General features: G+C 40.6%; 1 protein-coding gene across 1 annotated transcript in view; it reads right to left on the reverse strand.

Moving 5' to 3' along the window:
- Window positions 1-904: 904 nt before the first annotated feature.
- Window positions 905-16,490, reverse strand: part of EMILIN2 (elastin microfibril interfacer 2) — a 109,063-nt gene continuing 93,477 nt past the window's right edge. The window contains exon 9 of the mRNA XM_073631429.1: window positions 905-1,703. Within this exon, the coding sequence (XP_073487530.1) occupies window positions 1,366-1,703 (338 nt within the window). The 3' untranslated portion in view covers window positions 905-1,365. The remainder of the gene's footprint in view (window positions 1,704-16,490) is intronic.

Here is a 16,490-nt window from a genome sequence, read left to right on the forward strand (position 1 = left end):
ATCTTGATGTGAAGGGGGGGCTGATGATGTGCAGGGGGGCAGAGGACACTGATGTAAGAATAGGACTGCGATAAGAGGAAAGGGGGGCTGGGATGTGAAGGATCTAAGTCATTGCACAAACACGTGATTCAGATCTCCGCTGGAAAAAAATATCACTGACCTCTGTGAATTTTCTCTGAATTCAGTACCCCACTCTCCGTAATTAAGTGTACTACTGTTGCTGCCATGGCCAATCACAGGCCAGGGGCAGGGAGGTGACTAAGCTGTACTGCTCTGACTTTAACAGGCACAAGTCAGGTCACCAAGCTGACTGTGTTGTCTGGCACACTGTGTAAATCCCAGACCTGGATAGACAGAAATACAAATGCTTTGGCAGATAAAACAGCAGCCATATATATTCCATCTGTGTATTTAGCCGTTTGCCTGGAGTTCAGCTTTAATGTACAGTTTTAACAGAACAGCACTTCAAGAGGCAATATGTTTAAAATATAGCAAGCAGCTTATCTTACTTCCAAAAACAGAAAACCATAAAGAAAAACCTGGAAAAAATGACATGTACCTCAGAAAAAAAAATCCTTAATCATAGGCATTCTCTGGCTTTCACCATGCATGAATTTGATAGAAGCCCCACATTTTTAATAAAACATCCCTTTTTGAAAGCACATGTTTGGTCATACCAAAAAATCTGTTAGTACGATAAGGAAAAAAAAAAAACATTTCTACACTCTTTAACAAGAACACCATTTCATGGAACTTCAGCCTCATGTGCAAACCATTATGAAAAAGAAAATAAACTTGGCATTTTCTGACCTACACACAGGTAATTTACCTTCTAGTACTCAGTAGGTTCTACAGCTTCCCATGACACCCTGCAGTGACATAAGGCACTTAACAAAGGTATGCATAGTTTTGTATGTAGCCTTTGTGAAGATTTATTTTTGTAAAAAAACAACTTTTTTCCAGAGCAGCACATTTAAATAGACAAACTAAAACATGCAAAGCCATATTAAATATTATATTTCTGGACCCTGGCATACCAAAGTAGGAGAGTAAAAAAAGGACAGTAAAAAATCTAAAACATGCAAAACAATATTTTCAGTGGTAAAAACAAAACATAGAATAGTTAAGAACAGTACACAAAGTTGACTTATGAACAAACTTTTAGAAAATATTTTTCTGTATAAAAAAGGTGTTGAAAGCATTGCAAAAGCATTTTTTAGAACTATATGAATACCAGAAGGTAGAGCATATATTATACATTCACTCACAAAATAAGTACTTATTTGCAAATAGTATATATTAACACTTCAAATTCATTTGTATTGAATGTCTTTTCTGAATGTCTCTTCATTGGAGAGGAGAGAGCTATCTCTGAAAGGAAGATGGGTATAAAAAGATACCACTAAATGTAGAATACATATCATCAGAGTCTGAACTGGCAAGCTTGCCTCCTGTTAAGACAATGCCGACTTCATCTCCAGCCTTCAAGTGCAGAACGAGGTTAAATGTCCCCACACCACCACAAATTTGTCTTCCCGGTCTGAGGTCGCTGTATTCCAAAAGCTCTCTTTTGTATCCAGATGTATGCAACTGTGCCACACTGACATTAGACACAGACAGGACAGCCTCTATGTAATTTTCCTGCTCTGGAGTGAGGACCGCAGTGACCAAGTATCTACCCTCAATGGGAGCTGTGAAGATTCCTGCAGTAAAAAAACACAGCAATCAATTCCAAATTACAATCATCTTTCATTTACATAGCACCAGAACTTTCCACTGCACTTTATAAAAGGCATCGAACCACTGAACGCATTTTGTGACTCTTACAAGAATTAAAATCGAATTATCTAAAAGTACACAGATGGGGGCATGTGACCCAAGGTCTACAAGACAATTTATTACCTAGTTCACACAAGGAGATCAGATAAATGATGGTCTTTTTTTTTTTTTCTTTAGGCTGCTAGCCTCCATATCGAAAACGAATAGGTTACTAAAGTATGAAAACTCTCGTACGACCGAATACAAATTTGGAAGTGATGTAATGTACTTGTATTGTATTTTTGGATGAAAACTGTACAGAATAAAATGAAAATCGTACAATCTGGTATCGTACGAGAAAAACTTTCATGTCAGTCCCTTCGGAAAATTTTAGACAAAAGCTGTGTACGAACAATCAGATTATCGTACGATCGCTTTGAAAGTGGTCATTTTTGTACAATATTCTGATCATGTGGATGGGGCTTAAGGAAGAATATAAAAACTTCATGCAGACAGTGCACAAAATAAAAGAAAGTCAATGAGGAAAGAAAAAACTCTAGGAGAGCCGCACATCACACAAAACCCTCATGAAAAGAGTAGAAGCTCCGTCCAACGCATTTTGCCCTACTCACTGGACTTCGTCATGGGGAAAATAATGAAAGTAAAGAGGACTGTAAACATCATCATTAATCACAAGGTACCATGTTTGGTCTTAAATTCAATAACCTTAAGAGAAAATAACCCCATAAAATTAGCTACACATGAAACTACAGTTTATGTAGCACTTGGGGCTGTATTTTCAGTGTATACTGCTCTAGAACACACAAAGCAGGGAAAGCTTATAGTCAGTGGTAAAGTATAAAAGTATTAAAAAAAAGAAGAATGGGCAGTTGCTCAGGGCCTCGGGCTCCTACAGGGACCATTGGGATGATAATAAAATAAGAAGTTCTGCACTTCAGTAGTCTTTATAGTGAGTCATTTTTCGTTTTATAAATCCTTGGACTTTTTTCCCAGGTGTTCAGTCATAGTGGCCTTTGTATTGCTTTCAATTTCGGTTTCTTTGATCAAACAATCATACACAATGCATTTGCATACTCATTGTACCTGAAAAGCACTTTGTCAATATTATCTAGAAAAACATTAATAATTTGCAAAGAGAATACTGCATATTGAATCATATGAATAAGCATAGGAGGCACAGCAAACACCAGTACTGTCAGTCTGAGAGGAGGGCTGCATTAAATGTACTAGCAAATTTAAATACACTAACAAATTGAAGTCAAACTCCAGCTAACACTTTATAATCAGTTAAAGCAAACCTTTCTTTTTCCTTTTGGGATGAAGGTTTTACATAAATAAAATAGGAGTTCAATATTTTAAGTACCCCTGTCAGTGGTAAATGGTTTGTATCATCCCTCTAAACTAATACATTTGGAACAGAGCTTGTTCTTTTGAAATACAGCAGACTTATTGGCTGGATCACCAGATGAAAATAGAAGAAAGCAAGCCTAAAAAAGACATCTAAAAAGCTATTACCATCTAAGATGTGGTAAGCTGCAATAAAATAAATGTTTGCCTTTTGGGTTTAATACAGCTTTAAAGTAGTAATGCCATATAACAAACCCACCCTTCTCTAGGGGAAAACAATCCTACAAGTTATTTAGTTTACCCAACTCTATATTATTTAAATGAAATGGAAAAAAATGTGGTATGAATAAAAAAAAGATATATTAAAAAAAAAAAAAAAAAAAGAAGAAGAGCAATACTTCCATGCAGCCGGTTCTGCGGGTTGCTGGGAATTTGGCAATTTGAAGCTTTTTGAACAATGTTAAAAGCTTCTGCCTATTTTTAGGTTGAGTTCAACTGGGCTTTAATACGCTGAGGAAAGTAAAATACATAATAGCCAATTCATTAGTGAGAGAACAATATTTAACGCTTTCCTAGAGGTCCGTTTGAAATCTAGATGGAAGAAAACTGTTCCACTTACTTTCTCAGTGCATAAGTGCATGGTACTAATTTCATGTCTTATGATATATACAGTATAAAAGATGGCTATATCCCAAGAATCAGGTTTCCTGAATAAAAGCTGTTCTGCGGTAAAGTAATAAAACACTACATTTTACTAAAGACTAAATTATAGAATTTAACTACACATCATTTTATCAGGTCATTTTAGAAGGACTGAAATTTTGGTTAGTTTTCCATGGAAAACCGGAGTACTTTAACTGTACATTATGTGCAACAGGGAAAGTCAAAATAGTAAAGTAAACTTAAAGAAAAACGTCATGGATACTAAGAAGGCCATCGATTTTGGAACAAAAACGTTTTAACAGTTGTTAAGTCAGCTATTTTGTGATATTTTGTGATATTACGAAGAACTTAACCTAAACTATATGACCATATACAGTATATTTACCTATATATTTTGAGCACTCAAAATTATGAAAAAAAAACTGCTAGATTAATATAATTAAATTTTTGTACATTTACAGTTTATTTAAAATGAATCTGCTATATCATTCAAAAATAAATACAAAAGTTTCAGAAGGATTCCCAAAAGTGGAGATATGTGAGATAAAGATGGTATTCTAGGAAGGTGTGGTGCTGCATTCTGTTATATCCCATAAACTTCCTATTCACTAAATTCATGAGAGAACTGCTGCCTGATATTATACTTATATGAACCTAAATGGGTAATAAACACAAAACCAGAAAAAACAGCAGTCAGAGATTTTATAAATATACAGTATACTATTGGCACCATTTTTTTTTACATAAAGCTAGTCCAACAAAACTGTTAATACAAATCAGGAAAGGCTTCTAAAGTGGAGCTATTCCCAAGAGCTAGAAGGGGTTACTATTTTGTAAAATCCAGGTCAGGTAAGGCCTACATATTATATTAAATCATGGTTTTAATTCAAGTTTCCAAATACATTAAATGATGAATCATCAAATCAGGGCTTCCAAATAGTTTACAGATGTTATCTCTGCCAAATCTACTTTATAAAGTCCATATGTGATCATGGAAGACAGCAGGAATGCTTCCAAACTGTATTGTGTGGGGGGTGCTCTTTAGGTGACCCATATAACTGAATATGGCCAACATTCTTGCATACAATTTTTAGGTGGAGTAGTTTACAGTAGTACAGTTTCAGGAACGCGGATAGAACAAAATACAAGTGGTTCTAAATGCAGAAAGTTTTTAACCTTAAATGCATTCTCTGCATTAAGGTAAAAAAATCTTCTGGGTGGCTCCCCCCCTGTACTTACATAAGCCCCGTCTCAATTCAGCAATGTGCATGAGAGCAGCAACTCTCCCATGTCTCTCTCTCATTGGTTCACAGAGCAGCAGGAGCCTTTGGCTCCTTCTGCTGTCAATCACAAGCAGTGGGCCATTGAAGAGAGTACGGAGGGTGGGGGCCAAGTCATGCCCAGATTGCAGGAGCTTGAGAGCGAGCCTGCTAGAGTGCCCTAAGAGTAAGAGGCTTGCTATTGGAGCACTCTCGGGGGGCAGAGTCAGGACTGCCAGAGTGGCAGAGAGGGACCCAATAAGAAGAGAATCTGGGCTGCTCTGTGCAAAACCATTGCACAGAGCAGGTAAGTATAACATGTTTGTTTTTGTTTTTTTAAATTACAACCTCTGGAATCACTTTAAACACATAACTTGAAATCACTTTAACCAGTGACAGCCCGTCCATTAGGGGTGTCCGGGTGCCGCCACTCTATTAATGGCGTGGGGTGTTTTTTTGAAGCACCTGATTAGCGCCAGAGGCTATAATAGGCTTCAAAATAGGGCGGGCTCGTGGCACAGAGCATTACGACACAAGCCCACCCAGGTGTTACAACAGCGAATGAATATTCACTATTGAAACACTGATCCTCAATCCGGCCAATCAAAAGCTGGTCTAAGTGCCAATTGGCTGCCGAGGAGGAGGGAGGAAACGGAAGCTGCTGCAATGCCCGTTGAGAGCAGGGGAAGCTGCCGGTGAAGCCTGGGAGAATAGCTGCCCACCATAAATGGGGTAAGTGCTCCTCCAGACCCGACCGACCAGAGGGGGGGTGTCGGTATTGTTTGCTGCACCCCCCCCAAACAAAATTACCACCGGCCGCCACTGACTTTAACGATTCAAAATAATCTGCTCACAAGTTTGAAGAACAAGTATCTAAAGGCGAATACCTACAGGTGCCTGCACATACCTGGAGCAGCTTTCAGTGCCCCCCATCCTGCACGAATGTTCAGGCAAAGCTCCAATGGTTTCTGTTCATATCACAGCTTGTCTGGTCCTTCTTACTGGCACATCACAATGTTGGGCTGGGACTGGAAGTCTCTGCATCGAGCTCTGCCCCTGCAGTGTTCACTAGTGTGCAGTGTTCACTTGTTGAGGAGGCGGTGGATCCCGAAGATATTGTTGGATCCCGAAGATATTGTCAGGATCCTTTCTCATCTTGATCAAGCTCTGCCAAGTCAGCTGTCAACAACCCATTGTCAACTGACTCTGGTATAAGGATAAGGAGTCTGACCACGGTCACTTGGATAAAACTTTAAAGGACATCTCCACAGATGGTCATGCTAGCTTTTTTACTTGCTACCATCTGTTTTTTTGCGGTCTTTTTCCCTACTGAAATATTCCCACTTTCTCCTCACTTTGGTCTCCTTGTTCAAATTGAACAGGAAGAAGAAGGTAAAATCTTACCAGTGGAGACAGACAGCATTAAAACTTGACAGAAATACTAACCCCACCCTATTCAAAACATAAAAAATATTTTGGTTATGCATGGTCTTTAACCTCCCTGGCGGTTTTCCCGAGTGTGGCTCAGGGTTAAAATTCAGTACCATTAGCGGTAACCCCGAGCCACACTCGGGATCGCATTGCAGGATCCTGGGGCGGCGTTACTTACCTTGTCCCCGGGATCCTGCGATGTCCCCCGCAGTGTCCGAGGGCTCCGTCCTCCTCCGAAGCCTCTCCGTGCCAGGCTCTGTTCCCTGCGAGCGGCGCGACGCACGGGGGCGGAGCCTGGCGGCAAATTAAAAAAAATGTCAAAATCATAACACATACAGTACTGTAATCTTACAGATTACAGTACTGTATGAAATGATTTCACATCCCTTTTGTCCCCAGTGCTCTGGCCCATGCCCTGCATGCAGTTTTACATGATATACACTGTTCTTTCTGCCTGGAAACTGGAGATTGTCCATAGCAACCAAAAAGTGTCCCTTTACGTCAAAAGTGGCTTTAGACCAGCTAGAAAACAGCGATAGTAAATTAGAACACTTGCAGAATTGAGCGATAGTGAATTGTGGGGAAATTTATTTTATTACTATTTTTTTAAATTTTTTTAAATTATTTATTTTTATTTATTATATTATAATTTATGTTTTTGTGTTTCAAACTTTATCATACCCGGGATATCTACTAGACTCTGGTTTGGACAGATTTAAGTGTGTTATTGTTAAGATTTACAGACCTACAATATAAAACGCCAAATTTCCATGCAAAATAATTGTACCGCTTTCAGCACCTAAAATCCGAAATAATCATACCGCCAGGGAGGTTAAAGTGCAACTTTACCCATAACAACTTAACAAAAAATAATGTTCTTTAGCAAGGAACATACATTCTACATTAATAATTATGCTACCAAAATTAGTGTGTGCTGTAAATTGCCTCCAGCAGTTATCCTATTTCTTCTTGCTGGAGGCTGCAGTTTTGCTGAAGCCCAAAGACCCAGCTCTAAATCATAAAGCGGGACTAATCCCATTTACCAGTTTCAGAAAACCGTTTGATTTGATTGTGTCCTCAACCAAACCATCAAATGGCCAGTGGCCTAACTGATCACATGTAAAGCACCATGGCAGTTGCAGTTCAAACAGAAGCAGCTTTCTTGGTTGTAAAAGATAGAAGGGTTCAATTCCTCTTTAATGTGAGTTCCAGGCTATATTTAAAAAAAATTAAAAGTCAGCAGCTACAAATACTGTAGCTGCTAACTGTTAACCACTTCCCACCCGCCATATAGCAGAATGACGGCCGAAAAGTGGTTGCATTATCCTGATTGGACATCATATGACGTCCAGCAGGATAAGCTGCTAGCGCGCGCCGATCAGTGGTGTGATGTGTCAGCCGATTCTCCGATTCTGGTAAAGAGCCTCCAACGTGTCCAATCACAGCTGATCAGTGAAAATAGGAAGAGCCATTTATTGGCTTTTCTTCTACTCACACTGACAGACGCGAGTAGAGGAGAGTCGATTGACTGCTCTCCTGACGGGGGTCTGCGCTGATAATCAGCGCATTGATTATCAGTGCAGACCCATCGAGGATGCCCACTGGAGACCACCAGGAATGCCCACTGGATACCACCAAATGAGCCCACCAGGAATGCCAATCAGTGCCCATTAGGTTGGCACTCTGTACCCATCAGTGACTGTCAATGCTGCCCATCGGTGCCATCTATCAGTGCTACCCACCAGTGTCACCTATGTGTGTCCACCAGTGCCACCTATCAGTGCCCATCAGTGTTGCATATAAGTGCCTCATCAGTGCAACCTCATCAGTGCCAATTAGTACTGCCTCATCAGTGCCCATCAGTGCAACCTCATCAGTGCCAATTAGTACTGCCTCATCAGTGCCCGTCAGTGCAGCCTCATCGCTGCTCATCAGTGAAGGAGCAAATGTACTTATTTACAAAGTTTTGTAACAAAAACTTTTTTTCAAAATTTTTGCTCTTTTTTTATTTGGAGCGCAAAAAATAAAAACCCCAGTGGTGATTAAATACCACCAAAAGAAAGCTCTATTTGTGGGGAAAAAAAATGATACAAATTTTGTTTGGGTGCAGTGTTGCATGACTGCGCAATTGTCATTAAAAATGCGACAGCGCTGAAAGCTGAAAATTGGACTGGGCAGGAAGGGGGTGAAAGTGCCTGGTACTGAAGTAGTCAATATAAAAAGGACATTTACCTGTCCAGGGAGCCCGCGATGTTGGCACCCAAAGCCGACCCGTCCATCGGCTTTGGGTGCAGCCGCCGACATCCTTTACTAAAAAAAAAAACAAGAAGTGAAGCCTTGCGGCTTCACAGCCTGTTTCCTACTGTGCATGCACAAGTCGCGTGGTGCTTTCTGAATAGTCCCGTCGTCTTCTGGGACACACACAGATCCCAGAAGGTGACAGGTGGAAGGAGGAGGGAACCGCGGAAGTAACGCGTGGTGCCTTGGGACAGAAATCCCTAATAACCTACAAAAAAGGTCTGAAAACCTTCAGCCTATTTTCTACTGCGCATGCGCGGATCGCTGTGCGATTTCTGAATAGTCTTGCTGTCTTCTGGGACCTGTGTGGGTCTCTCAGAAGGCTGCGGGGAGGAAAGAGGATTGGACCGTAAATGACGGTGCCCTTACAGGTAAGTGGGAGCGAGCACTTGACAGGTATCAGCTCCGCCCCCCCCCCCCCCCCCCCAAAAGGTGCCAAATGTGGCACTGGAGAAGGAGGGAGGAAGCAGATAAGTGGAGCTTCCACTTTTGGATGGAACTCCGCTTTAGCAAACTCAGCAGTGCCTAAAAATGGAGAGCAACTGAGCATGTGCAGAACAGGGTGAGACAGTGTATTACTGGATTTTAAACAGTATAGGGACATTTTTTTTTTTTTATGTTTTACATACTGTAGCTATAACCTACAAAAAGGGGCCAACTTGAAGCGATCTAGCAGGACTTAATTTACTGACTAAAGTTCCACTTTAGATTGATCACTTTCGAATGTATATCAAAAAAACATTATAAAGACTATTGTTCCCCTTTTAATACAAGTGCAGGACTTTTAGGTTAAACAATCTATGAAAGAAAAATCCTAAACCAGACATACAAAAATTCACCAAAAGATTTCTGTGTTCTGCATTCTGCATTTTCTATTGGATAATGCCAGAACCTATAATACTTTATTAATGTAAGAGCTCTAAACAACATTTTAGTGTTCGCAAATTCTCAAAATATACATTTGGAATACATTTAAGCATGATCTGTTTTCCTCATTATGGATGTTTTATTCATGTGTGGAAAATCCCTGTATAATATTTTATGGATGCAAGAGAAAATGTACTGTATATAGGATGACAGTACTAGATATTGGAGTTACTTGTAGTCTTGGCTCAATAATAGGCCTGAAATAATAGATAAGTGTAGTGAAATACGCTAACAGGTAGATTGTTGACAAAGTGTTAGGAGATATTTTATGTATATATTTGAATACTGAACCAGCACCAGGTATAAAGGAATTCTAATGGCATAGATTAAAACAAAAAGCCATTGGTTATAAAGAAGGCCATATAATTGGCCATACAATACAAGGTAGACTTACATAGAGATCTTTACTTTCTTTACTTATAGGTGGTCATCATTTATGCCTGGAGTTTGCATGTTCTCCCTGTGCCTACGTGGGTTTCCTCCGGGTACTCCGGTTTCCTCCCACACTCCAAAGACATGCTGGTAGGTTAATTGGATCCTGTCTAAATTGTCCCTAGTATGTATGAATGTGAGTTAGGGACCTTAGATTGTAAGCTCCTTGTGGGTAGGGACTGATGTGAATGTACAATGTATATGTAAAGCGCTGCGTAAATTGACAGCGCTATATAAGTACCTGAAATAAATAAATAAATACTGTATTTAAGCTGGCCATAGATGGTTCAAATCTTGGCTGGTTCAGCAGGGACCAACCATGGGCAGGCTGAATGTACCCAGGTCGATCCATTGATTGACTTGGGTACAACCAGCATGTTGGATTTTCGAAACGTGATTATTGCCAGTGGCTAGCAATAATCAAGGTGTCCTCCCAGCTAAGTGTCCCGTCCCCCCCACCCCTGCTGAGAGAATACAATAGCCCTGCAGAAGGGATTCCCCCATCAACACTGTCTGTGTTGATGGGGGAAATCGAAACTTGTGATTGCAGGAAAGAAAATCTCACCATCTATGGCCTGCCATAGATTCAACACAAGAGCTGCAACATCTATACAATGGATGAATGATATCATACCGAAATCTGTCCTTTATAAAAGCATCCCATCCCACTACTTTTAGGTATGGAGAAGTATGTGACTCACTTTGTGTGTTGGGCCAAACAATACTGTCACACAGAGTTCATAGCATTGTGTAAGCTACAACTCTGGCAACTCATACCTTACATAGTTCTTTCCTTTGCTTCCAGCAAAAGAATGGAACAACTGTATGTATCTATAAAGGGCATGGGAAAAGCACAGATTCACCTTAAAAAAATGTAGACAAACAGAAATGTACGGGTTGCTGTTTTGAGAGTGTCTCCCCTAGATGAGTAACACACATATCTTTGCAACCCGTGTAACTGTTAGCGGTTTCATCACTTCTATAATACAAAGATTTAATTGATTGGAAAACAGAGTCTAGAGTCTTATCTTGTGACTGCTCCTTCAATACTGTGTTTTAAAGATGGCAGAACCTCACATGGTTTGCCTGCGTGTTTGAACTTATGAATAGTAGATTAGAAGAAATGTGTCTAGAATGTTCTTTTGACAGCTGTGACCACAGCTATACTAAATGAACAGAGGAATGACTGAGAAAAGTACATAGCTTTTATCTGATGTTTTCCTTGTTTTAGCTGGGCCTTTTCTATGCCGTCTTTCTCTATATTATGCATTTGAACTCACTTTACATTCTTGCTTTGCAAAAAAACACGATGGAGAAAGATGAATCTAAAAGACATCTGCATGCTCATAAATTTAAGATGCCCAAAGATATTAAATGACAGTCTCCCAAACTTGCTTTGTTTGGCCAACCAGGCAATGATCCAATGTCTATGGGGCAGCACACAATAAGCCTGAACAGGCATTCTTGCAAAACAAAAGGATCAAGCTGGTTAGAAAACTATTGATTTTCCTGGCACCAGAGCTTTCTCTCACTGCTCCACCATCCTAATCAATTATGCCAAGTATGCCGTCCCTTCAGATTCCTGTGCAGCAATTGTGGCTCCCATGCGCATGCACAGGAGTGACGTCATTGCAGCTCAAGAATTCAAACAGCCAGAACCCAGAAGGAAGACTGGGTGAAGATGGAAACCCTGTGAACAGTGACATTGCACCGCTGGAGGGCTTCATTACATAGGTAATTCTTTCATAACATGCTAGTATGGGATGCATACTAGCACCTTATGCCATTACCCTGCAGGGGGCCCAGATTTTTGTTTTTCAGGATTTACTACTGCCAAAACTTTTTTGATCATACTTCTCTTGAGGGTCACAGGAGTACACTTACTTTTGCTCTCCTGTGACCCAGAGTCGGCTAATAGTGGGCTATTGCCAGCTATCATTTAACATGGCAGAGCAGCTCCAGGCTCTGGAAGGATTCTGACAATATTGTCGGGATCCACCAGGCTGCCTGTCTAACAGCTGTGTCTGTCTCTCCGTGCATGGCTGAGAGCCAGCTGTGCCTGCACCTCCCCTGTCCAATGCTCCACTGAGTGCTGGATGAGAAGCAGTGGCGGCTGGTGCTCCAATTTTTGGGGGGCTGCAAACAAATCCCCCCACCAGGTCCGCAGTTACCCCATCCAGGTCGCAGGGAGGTGTTCTGTAGAACACTAGGAGGGAACAATGCAGAGTTAATAACACTGCTTGTGATTTCAGAGTAGCAGATCCATATTGCACAAGACGTTAGGAAGAACCTCACTGGATTGCAATCCACTAATATGTTTTTTGTTTTTTTGTTTTTTTTAATTGTGCCCAGTCCTATGCCCACTTTACCAGATATTTTTTAATGGGTTGCAATATGAGCCAACACCTTGCACATGCAGCTTGCCATCTGTCCTGCATAATACTGTTTAAAAAAAGCCAACAGGTTTCTGTATTTTCCCTAAATAAAAGACTGAGCAGTGCCTCTGACCACTCTGACCAGTTTCCCCTAGCTTACAGTTCACAAAAACCTTTATCTACTAAACAAATGAAAACATCAGCATTAATAACTTGCTACTGCTACTGGGAGGCAGTGGTGGTGAAAGAGGTGCAATAGCCAGCCAATGTCTCTGAACAGCAAATAACCCCGTTACTAGCACCTGGCTGCAAAACAAATGTAAACACCAAAAACTATCAACCAAAAGGAACAATACACATTAATCAGCGAGGTGTTTTTTTCACATGAATATATTTTTACAAATGTTGAATTCCCTTCAAATGGGGAACTAGCGACTTACTGCTCCATGTTTCTGACCTAGACACAGAGAATTCAATCTAGAATACATTTTGATGACCATAAAACAGAACTGATCGATGCACTTAGAAAAGTGGCCAGGCTACAGACATTCAAGTATTTTGAGCTGATTCAGTAAATTAGTTTTAAAACATGCCCTTCCTGACCACTGTAACTGCAGACACTGTAAAACAATTCATTCTTAAAGTTCACGGCAGCATTTCTGAAAACACTCCAGAGCACTTGTGTGTTTACATTAGAGATGGCTGCAGAGTCACTGCTGGGAGGGGGAGCAAGAAAAGCTGAGCTGCTGTATGAATGACTTGAATATTTATGGTGAGATCTTTTGAGGATACATTTCTCCATAGGGCCTGCAGCTACATATGTCAATTACCTAGCTCCCAACTGTCCCTAATTTCGAGGGACTGCCCCTAATTTGGAAAAACGAACGATTCCGAGTATTTCTGAACAGCTCCGAACCATTCCGAGTGTCCCCGGCACCACCACACCTCTGGCCAAATGCGGTACTGCACACCCCATTGGCTTGAATCCTGCTCATTTTGCGAGACAACACTCGCAAACCGAGTCAGGATTTAAAAAAAAAAAGTTGCTAGTCTTTCAAAATGCTCGTTAACCGCTTTACTTGTAAACCAAGGTTCCACTGCAGTTGTATATAAAATGCACTATTTATCTTTTAAAAAGTCATTCCCAGGGCTAAACCTTTTATCCAATTTCTAAATTTCTACATTGGTACATTTCATGAGCCAATACAAGGAATAGTAGTGGTTTAAAAACACACACACACACACACACTTGTGGGTTTAACTAATCATTTTTTTTCTATAATTCTCCTTTAAGGGGTGTGTCCTATGCCTACACACTTTCGCTAATAGGTGTCCCTCGTTCCCATCACTAAAAGTTGGCAGGTATGCAATGAGGACATGTCTTAAAGTTAATGACTGCTTACGGTTAAGAATATGGAAATATTTAAATGTCTATAGCCTGGCCACAGATTCACTTTAAAATAGAAGTGTGGGGTTTAAAAAAAAAAAAAAAAGTAGATGCAGCATTGAACCGATGCTGTATCTGTCCCTGCCACCTCTATACCGAGAATTGAGTGATCATCTGACTGCTCTGTTCTTGGGTCTGCTCTGATTGTCAGGCACTACTCTGCCCCTCCAGCACTCACTGGCACCCCCAGACTGTGGAGGTAGTGGCTTACTCAGGCTCTCAGAGGCAAGCCAGCTGCCGGTCAGGCATCTGGGCAGATCCCAACATTATTGTCGGGACACTGCAGAGCCTGGACCAGCTCTGCGACATTAGCCAACAGCAGGCTTTAACCAGGAGTCAGAACTAAGTGAACTCCTTTTGACCTGCAGGAGAAGTATGGTCAAAAAAGCTTTGGTCATACTTTTCTTTTAACTACTTGCCGCCCGCCCACCGTCAAATGACGGCTGAGCGATGCAACTCACGTTCTGGGTGGCACATATCAGTGCCACCTATCAGTGCCCATAAGTGCGGCATATTTGTGCCTCCTCATCAGTGCCACCTAATCAGTGCCCATAAGTGCCACCTCATCAGTGCCCATCAGTGAAGGAGAAAAATTACTTATTTACAAAATTTACTGACAGAAACTAAGAAAAACTTTTTGGTCTTTTTTTTTTTTTCATGAAAAAAAAAAAACCTAGGACTGATTAAATACCACCAAAAGAAAGCTCTATTTGTGTGAAGAAAATGATAACAATTTCACATGGTTACAGTGTAGCCTGACTGCGCAATTGTCATTCAAAGTATGAAAGCTGAAAAATGGCCTGGGCAGGAAGGGGGTGTAAGTGCCCTGTATTGAGGTGGTTAATGTATACCAGTAAAGAGAGAAATACAAAAGGCTGCCATTTCTGACCTCCTTCCAAAACTTCTAGTTGCTTGGCTATCCATGACTTCTCATACACTGTCACAGTGTAAGAACATACAAGTATAGAAAGCCAGAATCAGAACTCCTGATCTGCATGCATTTTCTAGGTCAGTGCCTCAAAAATAATTGAATTCCCTAAAGCTTTCAGAATCTTGCAATATTAGTAACTTGATCAATATGTTAGGTTTATTAAATAAAGTGGTGCAAAAAGCACCGCTCAAACTGACCCAGTGCTTCAGATGTGGAGATGGCAGTGTATGGCCTCAGCCAGTGCTGCTCCGGCCACGCTCCCTGACATGTTTTGCCCCGTCTACTGGACCTTGGTAACAGAGGTTTTGAGCAGCTTCTTATCCCATGTATGCCCACACTTCTGAATTAGTGTCTGACGTCCATTCCCACTTTCTGAATACCGGTAGGGACACCTGTTGTTTTCCAGCTTTGAACAGCACACCAAGTTTACATGTGCAAAAAACACTGATGCCATGTAAAGTGTGGTTAGTTACAGTAACCAGATTTTAGTTTGTTGTAGTCAAATCAACTAAGGTAAACCTGTACTCCATTTATTAATGTTACCGCACCCTGAAACTTGTTAGCAAGCACCCTAAAGTGCCTACACCTAAATTTACCATGTTTATCTGCATCCCCAATCCAGTGCCTCTGCCTGAGAAAAAAACAAGTACTTTGGGGTATGGGGCGCAAGAGGAACCCTCACCTGTCTCCCACATCTTGGCAAAGAGTACATGTGTCTATTACCAAGTCAAAGCATTATCACATGGGATGTAAGATTATGTTAATAAATTCTACAGAGTACAAATCTAGTTTAGGAGATTATTTCTAATTTGTTGCTACGGGATAAAGGCTTTTGTACATCATATCTGCACATTTCACTTTATTTAATAAATAAGATTGTGTATTATTTTTTAACCTCCAACTGTCAGTGCTGTTTATTCCTCCACAGAAGAGTCATTCACATTTATTCAGTGTTCTAAATTATTTAAAAGGGACCTGTTATACATACTGTATTTCGGCAGAGTCAGATGGAATGCAGTGGCATAATCAATGACTCATGCTAAAATGTTTTAAGTGTTCCAGCATGGTAAACTCCCACCATCACCAGATGAGGTAAGAATGACTTATACTTTTTTTTTTTTTTTTTTTTTAAACTTCTTAGTTTCTTATAGACTGTATAGGAAAATACTCCCACTGATAGGCCCCTATGGTAACACTTAGAACCACAGGCAAGGGTTGGTTATTTGTTCTCCTAGTGAAGTTACAACTTCTATGATCCATAAGAGATTTTACATTCCCTTCACACTGCGGGATGTGCATGCAAGACCCCGTTAAAATGCTTTTGCCATTAGACACTTTCATATGAACACAGACCATTGAATACAGGTCACATCTAAAACACACATGAATGCATGCCGACCCAAAAAAATGCAGCCAAGGGGTGATTTATGGTTAGGATTATCTGCAGCCCCTAACCACTCACATGCTGCATGTTGTTGTCATTAAAGACATGTGGCAGAAACCATAGACTTAATGTGTTCCATAAATGTGACATTAAAGGCTACATGTGTTCTCTGGCTACTAGAACTCCAATGCTAGTTAGGATTGATGTTGAACCACAC

This window comes from Aquarana catesbeiana, linkage group LG05 (genome assembly GCF_042186555.1).
Source record: "Aquarana catesbeiana isolate 2022-GZ linkage group LG05, ASM4218655v1, whole genome shotgun sequence".
Taxonomy (NCBI): domain Eukaryota; kingdom Metazoa; phylum Chordata; class Amphibia; order Anura; family Ranidae; genus Aquarana; species Aquarana catesbeiana.